This window comes from Haliotis rubra, unplaced genomic scaffold (assembly GCF_003918875.1).
Source record: "Haliotis rubra isolate DU_JTF1 unplaced genomic scaffold, ASM391887v1 Scf36, whole genome shotgun sequence".
Classification (NCBI taxonomy): Eukaryota; Metazoa; Mollusca; class Gastropoda; order Lepetellida; family Haliotidae; genus Haliotis; species Haliotis rubra.
Genome location: NW_025767035.1, coordinates 1,713,647 through 1,728,080, shown reverse-complemented (window position 1 = coordinate 1,728,080; position 14,434 = coordinate 1,713,647). Strand labels below are relative to the sequence as shown.

At 40.0% G+C, this 14,434-nt stretch overlaps 1 protein-coding gene across 4 annotated transcripts in view; it reads right to left on the bottom strand.

The window, feature by feature from the left end:
* LOC124285429 (DNA repair protein XRCC3-like) overlaps positions 1–14,434 on the bottom strand; it is a 42,969-nt gene that overhangs the window by 5,927 nt on the left and 22,608 nt on the right. For all 4 annotated transcript variants that reach the window (XM_046721651.1, XM_046721654.1, XM_046721652.1 and 1 more), the window contains one exon: positions 275–426. In XM_046721651.1, the coding sequence (XP_046577607.1) occupies positions 275–426 (152 nt within the window). The remainder of the gene's footprint in view (positions 1–274; positions 427–14,434) is intronic.

Genomic DNA, 14,434 nt, shown 5'->3' with positions numbered 1-14,434 from the left:
TAAGTCACAAGTAAAAGACTTATCGTGAACTCACACTTCATGTTCCTCTGTCATCACATGCAAATATGTGTGTTATATTTTTGACAACTAACAAGTTTGTTCGATGTAACTTCACGGAATAACTGATATTGAACTATAGATGATCATAAGACCTAACAAAGATTTCCTAACAACATAATCTCTGGATTTGTTTTTTCTGGAGATTTTGCACGAGGGTAAGAACAGCTAAGAACTCTTGTTTATGTGATAGTGAAGAAGATAAGCCTTGACCTACATGTTCAGCCACATGCTCCACGAAGATGTTATCTCCCAGATTAGCGAGATCCTGCTGCAGTCGTGGCGGAGACCACTTCCTCGTGAAGTGCTGGATCACCTGGTGAAGCCTCTTGTTCGGAAACGCATCCTCAGTGCACACATACACCGCACCTGAGACAAACAACAGTCTTTTATAACTTACACAAACTAACCTCTCACACCACTGTCAAAGGAAATGTTGAACGCTTTATGTAGATCACGCTTTGTTGAATTATATAACTCACATCAGATATGTCAAGGTAAATTTTGGATTCCTCTGGCACACATGGTAAGCATGTTTTTTGGGGTGAACTTTCAGCTAACAACATGTTGTGATTCACGTGATTCGTCTTTCAGTGCACATCAGAAGACCATCTCTGCATTTAGCACAGATCAGACAATGTTCACTAAATACGTCCTTTCTGTCGTTATTCAAGTTACCACTTCAAGTGTTTGTTTCTAAGCCACTTGTCACCTTCACATTTGAAATTCACATTAGGCAGGATTTTTCTTGTCAAGAACATGATTACAGAGGCAATCTTTAGAGAATAAAAGACTGATTTTTTGAAAAAAAAACAGAATCAAAACGTGTTTGGAAACAAAATGTGTCAGGTGATAATAATTTTGACTTTAGTGATGATCAGTATTGTAATTATTTCTTTAGATAAATATCACGTTAAGAAAATTATCTTGATTCAGAATAACCTTACTCATTATTCTTTTAAATTTTGCATGATTGAAATATACTTTATAAAAGTTATGTTGAAATCACTGACCTACATACAAATCAACCTTATTCCTCTTTCAGTAACTTTCCAACTGAAATAACCCAGGTTTTGGATAACATCAGACAGAAAATCAAAAGGAAATGTCAATTCAGCATAGCTTTAACCAAGTACTGAAAATATCTGGCTATAAAATCAATGTCTTTGTGTCTAAACAATTGGGCATGTGACCTAACAAGGTTATCTAAACAACCTTCGCGATATAAGATATGTACATAATGATACCACTGAGTTACAAAACCATTGCTCAGTGAATCAGAAGGGTTATTTCTAGATACTGATTTAAAACAGTTTTCCACATAGTACATGCACACTAACATATTGTTAAAGAAGAGTGAGTGAGGTTAGTTTTACGCCGCACTCAGCAATATTCCAGCTATATGGCGCTGGTCTATAAATAATCGAGTCTGGACCAGACAATCCAGTGATCAACAGCATGAGCATAGATCTCCGCAATTGGGAACTCGTGACATGTGTCAACCAAGCCAGCGAGCCTGACCACCCGATCCCTTTAGTCGCCTCTTACGACAAGCAAGTGTTACTGAAGGTACATTCTAATCCGGACCTTCACGGGTTTTGTTAAAGAAGAATGTTATAAGATATGGTAAGAGTCCTCTTAATAATTTTGTAACATGTACCATTAACTTATCTTGTATCTTGAAGCGAGTGAATTGGATTTTATGCTGTTTTCAGGAATACAACAGCAATATCACGTCAGGGGGCTCCAGATTGACCCACAAGGGGAATCAAACACTGTCGCTGACATGATGAATGAATGCTTTAATGACTAGGCCACCCCTCTACCTTCCTATTAAAGTTCAAGCTTACATCATTGATCCGTTAACCTTGGACTGGTGAATAAAACAATGAAAAATGTCTGTAAGTACTTGCAAGAAACAGACCTTTCACTACCATTTCCTCAGTCTACACACAACCATGCATTGTCAGCACGACACAATTACACACAGTTTGGGGAAATACATGCCTTCTTCAGACACAAAACCTGGACAAGGGAAAAACACACACCTGGACAAGGGATAAACACACACCTGGACAAGGGATAAACACACACCTGGACAAGGGATAAACACACACCTGGACAAGGGATAAACACACACCTGGACAAGGGATAAACACACACCTGGACAAGGGATAAACACACACCTGGACAAGGGGATAAACACACACCTGGACAAGGGATAAACACACACCTGGACAAGGGATAAACACACACCTGGACAAGGGATAAACACACACCTGGACAAGGGATAAACACACACCTGGACAAGGGATAAACACACACCTGGACAAGGGATAAACACACCTGGACAAGGGATAAACACACACCTGGACAAGGGATAAACACACACCTGGACAAGGGATAAACACACACCTGGACAAGGGATAAACACACACCTGGACAAGGGATAAACACACACCTGGACAAGGGATAAACACACACCTGGACAAGGGAAAAACACACACCTGGACAAGGGATAAACACACCTGGACAAGGGATAAACACACACCTGGACAAGGGATAAACACACACCTGGACAAGGGATAAACACACACCTGGACAAGGGATAAACACACACCTGAACAAGGGATAAACACACACCTGGACAAGGGATAAACACACACCTGGACAAGGGATAAACACACACCTGGACAAGGGATAAACACACACCTGGACAAGGGATAAACACACACCTGGACAAGGGATAAACACACACCTGGACAAGGGATAAACACACACCTGGACAAGGGATAAACACACCTGGACAAGGGATAAACACACACCTGGACAAGGGATAAACACACACCTGGACAAGGACAAAGGGATAAACACACACCTGAACAAGGGATAAACACACACCTGGACAAGGGATAAACACACACCTGGACAAGGGATAAACACACCTGGACAAGGGATAAACAATACACACCTGGACAAGGGATAAACACACCTGGACAAGGGATAAACACACACCTGGACAAGGGATAAACACACACCTGGACAAGGGATAAACACACACCTGGACAAGGGATAAACACACACTGGACAAGGGATAAACACACACCTGGACAAGGGATAAACACACACCTGGACAAGGGATAAACACACACCTGAACAAGGGATAAACACACACCTGGACAAGGGATAAACACACACCCTGGACAAGGGATAAACACACACCTGGACAAGGGATAAACACACACCTGGACAAGGGATAAACACACACCTGGACAAGGGATAAACACACACCTGGACAAGGGATAAACACACACCTGAACAAGGGATAAACACACACCTGGACAAGGGATAAACACACACCTGGACAAGGGATAAACACACCTGGACAAGGGATAAACACACACCTGGACAAGGGATAAACACACACCTGGATAAGGGATAAACACACACCTGAACAAGGGATAAACACACCTGGACAAGGGATAAACACACACCTGGACAAGGGATAAACACACACCTGGACAAGGTGGACAAGGGATAAACACACACCTGGACAAGGGATAAACACACACCTGGACAAGGGATAAACACACACCTGGACAAGGGATAAACACACACCAGGCAACTGGAAACACACATTGGGCACTGCAAACACACACATAAAGCACTGGAGACCTTATCTTCTAGATCCTAAAGCGGCAACAAGCCAGAGGGAAAGAAACTATAGAAATCATATCACACATAGTAATCAGCCAATTACCGATTGAGCTCTGAAAACAAACCTTAGGTACTGGGGACTTCATCTCCCATGAATCTCCCTAGTGACTACACCAAAGGAAGAAATTGATATCTATCAATATTTCATATTGACATCATTTTCATCCCTGACCTGCATCCAATGCTTCCTTCGCCACCCCCTCCATAGTTCAGGCCCAAACTACACTGTAATCCAATCAGTGTTGCCAGACAGGTCCCTGATGTGATCAAGATACACTGTAATCCTCTTCCCCCTTGTATTTATTAGCATCATAGTGTGATTAGCCTGTCTATCTTAGACTCAATCATTGATCTGAAAACCAGACCAATTAGGGCTGGTTACTTGTGACTGAGCTTGTTTGATGGTACATTGTTAAAACTTACTGCTTTGGTACCACCAGCCTGATGATGGGAATAGGAGGAAGAGTGAGTGAGTGAGTGAGTGAGTGAGTGAGTGAGTGAGTGAGTGAGTGAGTGAGTGAGTGAGTGAGTGAGTGAGTGAGTGAGTGAGTGAGTGAGTGAGTGAGGGGTTTTATGCCCCTTTTAGCAATATTCCAGCAATATCAAGACGGGGAACACCAGAAATGGGCTTCACACATTATGCCCATGTATGGAATCGAACCCGGGTCTTTGGTGTGACAAGTGAAAGCTTTAACCACTAGGCTACCTCACCGCCCCGGAGGCGTGGGTGGAGGGGGTGGTGGTGGTGGTGGGGAGAAAGAAGGAGGAGTAGGTACTTCTGCAAGCCTATCTGCTAATTACTCTGTAAATCTGCAAATGTGCAAGTATTACATTTTGCAAATAAATCTGCCAACAAGTAGCGATGTAATTCTGCAAGTATTTCTGCATGTGGAATAGCGAGTGAATGAGCCTGGTGTACACCAGATGGTATGTCCTGGCATGTCAGTAACATGTGGAGGATAGCCTCAAGTGATGCAGGCATGAGACCAGAGACCATATAATAGAGACCTACACCACTTGAGTAATATCCATGAAGACTCAAACTGATAGTCAGCCCAAGGGGTGAAACTGACTCAACAGCTCACTGTGACTTGACTTTAGACAACTGGGCCACCTGAGCCCCTCCATGTGGAGTAACTTAGATGTCATATATTTGTATCTGCTTTGTCGGATCCAAGTCGTCATCAGAACAGCAGGAAGATGTTAACTTTGTTTCATGTTGGTGTCACATTGGAACTGTGATGCACCATGGGAGCACTCTATCAACATACGATACACTTCCTCGACATGTTCTGTTTCTAAGTTTATAACATCCATCTAAGTAGTTTGTTTTTAAACCTGATCTTCAGTTCAACAACCATACAATTTCACAAATGCGGAACAAAAGAATATCAAAAACAGCCTTTTGTTCTAAGTGCCAAATTTGTTATCAGTGATAAAAAACTTCAATGAGTGAACGGACTAAAATAACCCCAACACACTTTTTTCTTATTTTAATTGTTTTAATTTCTTCAGGATGAAGATACTGAGATCTAAAATAAATATAATATTTGATTGGAAGATATCTTATTTATTATATTTCAAAATATAGAAGTAAAGAGAAGAATCTGTCCGCAAATAAACTGTGAATGCTTCAAGAAATTTAGTCAGACAAATATTCCTGCTTGTTACATGAAACCCCCCAAATTCTGAGAAAGCCTTTGAGGGAAAATATTTGAGGCTTATTAATGAGTCTAGTACACACAGAACTGGATATCTGTCAGTCATGGTGTTGAACGGACAGCAGGTCAGTCAGAACGTGGGTCAGGATGATGTGGTAAAAAATAACCACCCCAAATCTCTTCTGGCAGAGGGTGGTGGGGTAGCCTAGTAGTACAGCGTTCGCTCATCACACTGAAGACATGGGTTCGATTCCCCACATGGGTATTATATGTGAAGTCCATTTCTGGCTTCCCCTGCAGTGATATTGCAGGAATATTGCTAGATGAGGCATATAACTCACTCACTCTTCTGGCAGATGTGTTGTCACTGTGCCCCATTGGCAACTGTTTCACAAAAAGCAAGAGACCAATCTTAACAAACCAATCAATCATTATTGTCCACAAAAATTAGGACTTATCAGAAAATCTTCCTTCAGATGTGTGGGGCGGTGGGGTAGCCTAGTGGTTAAAGCGTTGGCTCGTCACGCCGAAGGCCCGGGTTCGATTCCCCACATGGGCACAATGTGTTAAGCCCATTTCTGGTGTCCCCCGCCGTGATATTGCTGGAATATTGCTAAAAGCGGCGTAAAACTAAACTCAGTCAGTCAGTCAGTCCTTCAGATGTTGAGTCACACACACACACACATGGGAAATAACATCCACAACTGACAAAATAATGGACTTCTGAAATATTTGACATGTCAGCCTTCACCGTTCTGACCTCACCGATCACCAGATATGTTTATTACATTAGCCTCATGTTGATATACTGCAGCAGATACTATACATTGGGGGACACACATGATCCAGCCTGTCCGTCTGCTGGTGACTCATTCACACTGCAACCCAGAGTTAACTCCATACAATGGTGCAGCCCTCCACGTGTCAAGTGTCACCCTGCTCTACACCGTAGTTGGCTACCTAACAGGCAACAGTTACATTCCTGATGACATACAGCACTTTTAGTTCAAAGTATGAAAATGGCAACATCAAAGACCTGATAAATGGTGTTTTAATGGAAGTAATCTGACATTATCAATATCAGCATTCTCCATTTTTAAATTCGTGACACTTCAATACTAAGAAACATTTCAAAGCTTCAGCCAAGATAGGTTACTTGGTTAATGAGAGTATTGTGCATTTATCATTTGTGCCAGTAGAACAATAACCACATTAACGACAAGGACAGCATAAATAATATTATTGAATAGGTTTTTCAGGATAACCTTCAATTTTTCAAAATCTAAACCATTTACCCTGCTTCAGTGATAGCCAAACATTCACACAGGAAGTGCTCTCTCTGTCATGTGAAGGAGTTCAATCATGAACTTGGCAGAAGAGTTTGGCTTTGTAGGTTTTGTTGAACAATGTGAGGAGATTTATGCTGTAGGAAGGTAGAAGTGTCTGTTGTAACAGTGTAATGACGTCTACCATGGTGTGTAACACCACAGGTTATATTCCCCGATAATGGGCATATGTGCAGTAGTCCTATTGATCGGGTTCCTTTGTAAACACATTCTGACATGAACCTCCACTGTGAATTACAGCAGTATGACCCGTGTTTAAAAATATAATGTCATACATTATGAAAATAAATGACGTGCGTTTAACGCTTTGCTAATCTCTTCTAGTCATGTCACAGAGTGTCAGTTCAATGAGGCTGAAAAACCTGAAAAGACGCAGGTCTTAGATATTTATCACTTGGGTGAAAAGGTATGGTGTTGATTAACCTTGACTCATAAGGAGTTTGAATCTGGTATTCAAACAAATGATCACTTAATTGATGATGGAGCTTTGCACAGCAAATTGAGTTGGTTGGTTGATTTGTTGTTTAACGCCACACTCAGCAATATTCCAGCTATATGGCGACGGTCTGTAAATGATCAAGTCTGGACCAGACAATCCAATGACAAACAGCATACAGTGATATGTGTCAACCAAGTCAGCGAGTCTGACCACCCAATCCCGTTATGCCTCTTACAACAAGAATGGTTTGCTGAAGACCAATTCTAACCCGGATCTTCACAGGAGCAAATTAAGGACAAATTTATAGAACTAAACCATCCCTAATACAAACAAGAAATCCTTATGAGAGATTGAACATAAAAACTTAAATGTCATTTATTTATACAAATGGTAATTCAATCATTTTATCATGGTGTTTCATAGCAACCACTGTCCATTGTATCAATTATTTTGTAGAAGTTTAACTACCCTGCAGCCATACCATCTTCGCGTCTAGAATCTAACTTACTTTGGTATTTATTCAAAATGCAGTCAGATACTTATCCCTAAATGAACTTGCTTTGTAAATCTTTTCTGCATAAAGTTTATTGTCTTGTACTTTTATTGTCACCTATCCAAAAAAAGCTCGGCACCTGTATCAATATATTTGGAGGCACGTTTAATCCAGGTCATGACACTGTGGCTATATTAGCCTTGGTCGAGACTCAGTCAGGAACACAAGGACCCATGAAGATCTGGGTTAGAATTGATCTTCAGTAACCCATGCTTGTCGTAAGAGGCGACTAATGGGATCGGGTGGTCAGACTCGCTACTTGGTTGAGATATGTCATCGTATCCCAATTGCGTAGATCGATGCTTATGCTGTTGATCACTGGATTGTCTGGTCCTGGCCTCGATTATGTACAGACCGCTGCCATATGTCTGGAATATTGCTGAGCGCAGCGTAAAACTAAACTCACTCACTCACTCAGGAACACAGGGACTGAGAGCAAAAGGTCAGTACTCACACTAGGTGTTATGGAGGTGGCTTGCTTCTTGATAATATGCTGTTTCAACTGCCATTTGGAATTTTTGAAAGATAATGTATTTTTTACTTTCCTGTAGCAAGAGACACATGGAACTTGTCGCGGGAAAGAAACATAAATGTTCAGGAGTTTTAAAGATGTAATTTTTGGAGTAAAATTGATATTTTATACTTATCCTGACTCATGCTCTTTTTGCTTGTCTTCTTCTTCTTGCGAACATAGTGGAACACTTGTATCTCCCTAATTGAAGCTCCCTTCAATTTAAAATCACTAATTAGTATTCACCACGAGTTACCTCCTTTCCACAAGCGCGGGAACGAGGGCGCCACCTCTACCCATGTGCCTCACTCTCTCCTCATATACTGAGCCCAACATTTGAATTTACAGGGAAATCCAAAGTGTTATTTGGGGAGGATGGGAGGGCTGACCTCATGAGTCAGGATAAGTATAAAATATCAATTTTACTCCAAAATTACATATTTTTCCTTATCCTGACTCATGCTCTTTTGTTTGTAGCATCCTACGGAACGGAGGTGGGAATATCTAATACTTTGGATTTTTAATAATTAGTGATTTGAACTGTGATGATTGTAATAACCCTATGGGAACTTCATAAAGGCACTGAACTGATGAATTCCTGCTGCTAACTTATCAGCTGCCATATAAAGGTTATTACCATGTACTTATTATGATAAAGTATATATAACATTAATACAATGCTTAAGACTAATAGACTTAAGCTTGTTAATATGCTAGTATAAACTCCTTAGAGTTTGTTAGCTAAAATACTTTAAGATATAACATAGTACTAAGCTTAAGATATGATTAAACTTAAGCTAATTATATAATAGCAAACTCTTTAGAGTTTGTTAGTTAATATACTTATATGATATAGATATAATGCTGAGCTTAAGATATGAATAAGCTTTAGCTACATATATAATAGCAAAAACTCTGTAGAGTTTGTTAGCTAATATATTTTTATAATATGAGTATAGTACTGTGCTTAAGCTATAATTAACTTAAGCTACATATATAATAGCCAAACTCTGTAGAGTTTGTTAGCTAATATATTTTATAATATGAGTATAGTACTGTGCTTAAGCTATAATTAACTTAAGCTACATATATAATAGCCAAACTCTGTAGAGTTTGTTAGCTAATATATATTTATAATATTAGTATAGTACTGAGCTTAAGATATAATTAACTTAAGCTACATATATATAGCAAAACTCTGTAGGGTTTTGTTAGCTAATATATTTTTTACAATATGAGTATAGTAGTGTGCTTAAGATATAATTAACTTAAGCTACATATATAATAGCAAAACTCCGTGAGAGTTTGTTAGCTAATATATTTTACAATATGAGTATAGTAGTGTGCTTAAGATATAATGAACTTAAGCTACATATATAATAGCAAAACTCATTAGAGTTTGTTAGCTAATATATTTTACAATATGAGTATAGTATTGTGCTTAAGATATTATTAACTTAAGCTACATATATAATAGCCAAAAACTCTGTAGAGTTTATTAGCTAATATGTTTATAGTGTAACCATAGTACTAAGCTTAAGATAAGATTAGACTTAAGCTAAATGTATATAATAAAATAAACTCCTTAGAGTTTATTAACTAATATACTTTTATGTTAAAAACATAGTACTGAGCTTAAGTTATGATGAAACTTAAGCTATATATGTATAATAACAAAACTCCGTCGGTTTTGTTAGCTAATACCTTATAATGTAAACATACTGCTTAAGATATGATGAAAACTTAAGCTAATTGTATAATAGCGAAAACAACCCTTTAGAGTTTGTTAGCTATGATATAAACCTAGTATTGAGCTTATGAAGGAAAACTTAAGCTACATATATAATAGCAAGAACTCCGTGAGAGTTTGTTAGCTAATACATGTTATAATGTAACCATAAAGCTTAAAATATGATGAAACTTAAGCGAAATATATAATAGCAAAACCCTCTTTTAGAGTTTGATAGCTAATATACCTATATGATATAAACATAGTATAGCTTAAGATATGAATAAGCTTAAGTTACATATATAATAGCTAAAACTCTGTAGAGTTTGTTAGCTAATACATGTTATAATATAACCATATTGCTTAGAAATATGATGATACTTAAGCCAAATAGCAAAAACTCTTTAGAGTTTGTTAGCTAATCTACTTATATGATATAAACATAGTACTAAGCTTAAGATATGAATAAGCTTAAGCTACCTATATAATAAAGCAAAACTCCTTAGAGTTTGTTAGCCAATATATTTTAATAATATGAGTATAGTACTATGCTTAAGGTATAATTAGCTTAAGTTACCTATATAATAGTAAAACTCCAGAGAGTTTGTTAGCTTAATTAACTTGGCTATGTATAAAATAGCCAAAAACTCTGTAGAGTTTGTTAGCTAATGCATTTATCATGTAACCATAGTATTACTCTTAAGATATGAATAACTTAAGGTAAATATATATAATAACAAACTCTGTAGAGTTGTTAACTTATATATTGTATGATGTAATAATCATAGTACTGTGATGATAAAGGAACTTAAGTAAATTATATATAGCATGAAGCTATTTAGTATTGTTATAAGATAAGTAAAAATCTGTTAGATTGACTTATCTTCTCCGAGAACTGTCAGCTGTTGTGCGAGGACCATGGGATCGAATTGGTGTATACCTGAGGCGTCCTCGGTGGTGATATCTCTCAGATAATGGTTTGCAACCACCATATCAGTTTCAGAAATAAACCCTCCATTATTTCAATCACATTTGTGTAGAACAATTGTAGAAGTTAGCTATAATATCATGAGTATTAAGCTCATGGAGGGTCGGAATAGGTCCATCCGCATATGCCGCGTAGTATGACAGTTCTGATCCAAATGGAGATATAGTACATGAGACTTCACTCTGCGTAAGTTGATGATAGAGGAAATAATCTGTTGCATTTTTTCCTCCTGTTTGGTTTGGTGGAGATAAATTTACAGTGCTCTTGCTGGCCATCTTGATAGAATCATGCGTATCATGGGGTCCAAGTATGTCATCAAGCGTGTTCATAAACCTCACTTGTGAGGTGTTGGAGCACTATATTCATATCCCCAGGTTGAGCGTGAAATTTCGTTTTTATTCTCCAAACAGAAGTTTAGTAGGTTTACTAACCATCTAGTTGTGTTAGTTAAACTTGATGAAATTCAGCTGTAGTCTGAAGCGCTGTGGATTTAGATCCACTTGTATCTTTCGTCTAGGTAATTCGCTAAGTCCTTTGACGATGTAGGTGCACAACCAGGTGTGTCTGTCCTCGTTGAACTTTATGTAAATTAGCCTGACTGCCGATCCCTCGTCTTAACTTGACAGCGGAGGTCTCTAACTTGAAGAAAGGCAGTCTAATCATGAATGTTCAGGTTAACTGGACTGTAATGAGGCTTGCTCGTTCACTGATATATAGTTGTCACTTGTGGTAAGTCTTGAACTGTGAATAGAGATCGACCTCTGTGTGTGGTCGTTGTCCCTCATGGTCCAATCAGAACAAGGCATTTTGATTCTGTATAATACCAGCTGTGATGTCACGGTGTGGCGGGAAAAAACCCACCTTGAATAAATTCTTGTGAAGTAGTTGATATTAGCATAAACGTCGGTCTTCACCGTAGCTTCCGAAGTTATCCGGTGACCCGTGTTTCGAGGGTTAATGGTAACAGCGCTGAAAAACCTCGGTATGAAATATCTCGCTCTGTAATTTTATGCTGGGTAGGTTATTTTCCTGGTTGTCGTGAAAGTAATTTCAGTTTTGAATATAATTCCGACTTCCTTATATATAAAGGGGTATAAACAACTTGCAAGTTGTGAGCTTGTAGACTGTATACATGAATGTATCGTCATAATTGTAGAATTAACGTTGAACTTGTTGTACATATTTCTTCTCAGAAACTTTGACGATTAAGAGTTATACTCGCTGTAACAAGGCTGCTGTTCAATTTCGATATTGAATTGTCTGCAGATATGCGTAATGGTCACGCATGTAGATAATCGTATCGTCGTCCGGGATTGTATATTAGCAATTTATACGGAATAGTTGATTTCTGTGAAGATCTATGAAATGTCGTTGACTAATAATACAGCGGCGTTCTGTGTTGTAAATAGCCTGAGCAATTATCTTCGCGTAGGCTTATAGGCGGCATCTGGCATACAGTTGATAATCAACTTATGCGGCGTCTTGAAACGGACTGACAGTAGCTATATATGACGAGTGGCTAGTATATGGAAACCTTGGAGGAGACTTCCTCGGTGAGCGCCCGGAGACTTCGCGAAAGTTCTCGAAGTATCCCTTCTAGATCTTCTGGGTGAAGTAGACTTGGAGCCACTTAGCCTTAGCGACCATCGCGAAGGTGTCGAGAATCAAAGCCCGATTAGTATATATATATATATATAAATATATATATGAGCTTGCTTGCCGTGAACAGCCTCTGTGTTTAACAGGATGTGGGATCGTTGAGCGCTTGCCTAAGTAGGGCCGCATGGATCATCTTATCATATTCAGAAGTGGTATGTTCACGAAGTCTGGTGATAAGTGTCTAATTGATCGTTCTAGATCTATTTAGGCCAGCGAACAAGCGTCTGATCATGGATTCAACAGAACCAATATCGATTGTAGTTCTTATACTTGATATCGATGATCAACTTGTCTATGGGTTGATCTTCTAGGAGACTTGTGAGGGGAACGTTGATAGTTCAGCGAAGCTCTTGTATAGTCCCTCGATGTCCTTCTAGATGATGATGATCTGGATTCAGGTGTCGCTTGCGCATGCCTTCGCGAAGCTTCCTCTGCGTCCGGTCCGGAGAACGGCGATATGACCTTCAGCGAAGGCTTCCGTGATGTCTGATGGTCGAGTCCACATCTAGGGATGAAACCGCATAAGGTGATGATCTATCCTGCCTTCGCTAAGTCCTTCGAAGGCTGTACATCCAGGTTCTTTCCGCCTAGCGAAGGCTGTACATCTAGGTCCTTTCCGCCGAAGGCCTTCGCCGAAGGCTGTACATCTAGGTCCTTCGTCAAGGTGGTCCGTGACTTCCTTCGCGAAGGTGACATCGTCCTGGCTGCTACGTTGGACGGGGGTGCCTCTGGGGTGCTGTCTCACGTTGGAGCCTTCGCAGGCGGCTTCGACCCTGCTACCGCAGATATTGGTCCTCCATGATGTTCATAATTTGTCGCATCATGTCTTCTGGGATGGTCTGCGGCGAGGTCGCCGGTGCTTTATCTGCGGTGTTAATGGAGGGGTCCACCGGAAAATCGTCCGACATCAGTGTAGAGGCATCAGGCTGCATGGTGATCTCTGCTGATGTCGTTGTAGCTGTCACCGGTCGTTTCTTGTATGGCGTGCGTCGGGGATGATGATCAGCTGATCATCGTGAGAGGTCCAGGTCATCGGCTGGAACAATCTCGGTTGAAAGTCCTAGTAGACTTCGTTGATTTTCCCTCAGAGGTCGGCGCTGCCCTGGGTGTGTCGCGGCGTCCTGCGTTGAGTGTTGGTAATGATGGGACCCTCAGGGCGATCATCGCATATCTCGCGTTGGTACATCAGGCTGCATGCTGATCTGTGCCGACATCGGTCAATCTTTGATGTACATCCGGTATGATGACCGCTGATCATCATACAGGCCCAAAACTTCGATGGGAGCGGTCTCGGTTGTTGAGATGTAGTAGAAAAACCCTCTAGTCTTCTGCTGCGGCGATGGGATGTCTGGGGAAGCAGGATGCTTCTTGGAGATGGCGGACTACGCCCCACACCTCTCCACCACTCTAGTGGAACACCACACGGGAGGGGAGTCGACCAACAGCAGTAGACTGGCGAGGGTTCCGGCGTATCAGTCATACTAGACTCTGCATAACGCGACCTATCTGCTGTGCGTGCAAACGCAAAGTAAATATTAATAAAAAGGTAGAATTGGATAAATTAGTACCGCGAACTGCAATGTGAATATAATAAACATGGCGCCGTACATCATATTAAAGGCGGATCAGCAGCAGCATAAAAACGTAATCTGCAATAGTACAGAATTTTCATCAACGTAATCCACTGAAACAAACACGGCGTCCGTGACTAAACTGTAGAAAAAGCGACTAAATATCAATATATAATCGTTGAAGGAAACTAGCTAAACCTCTA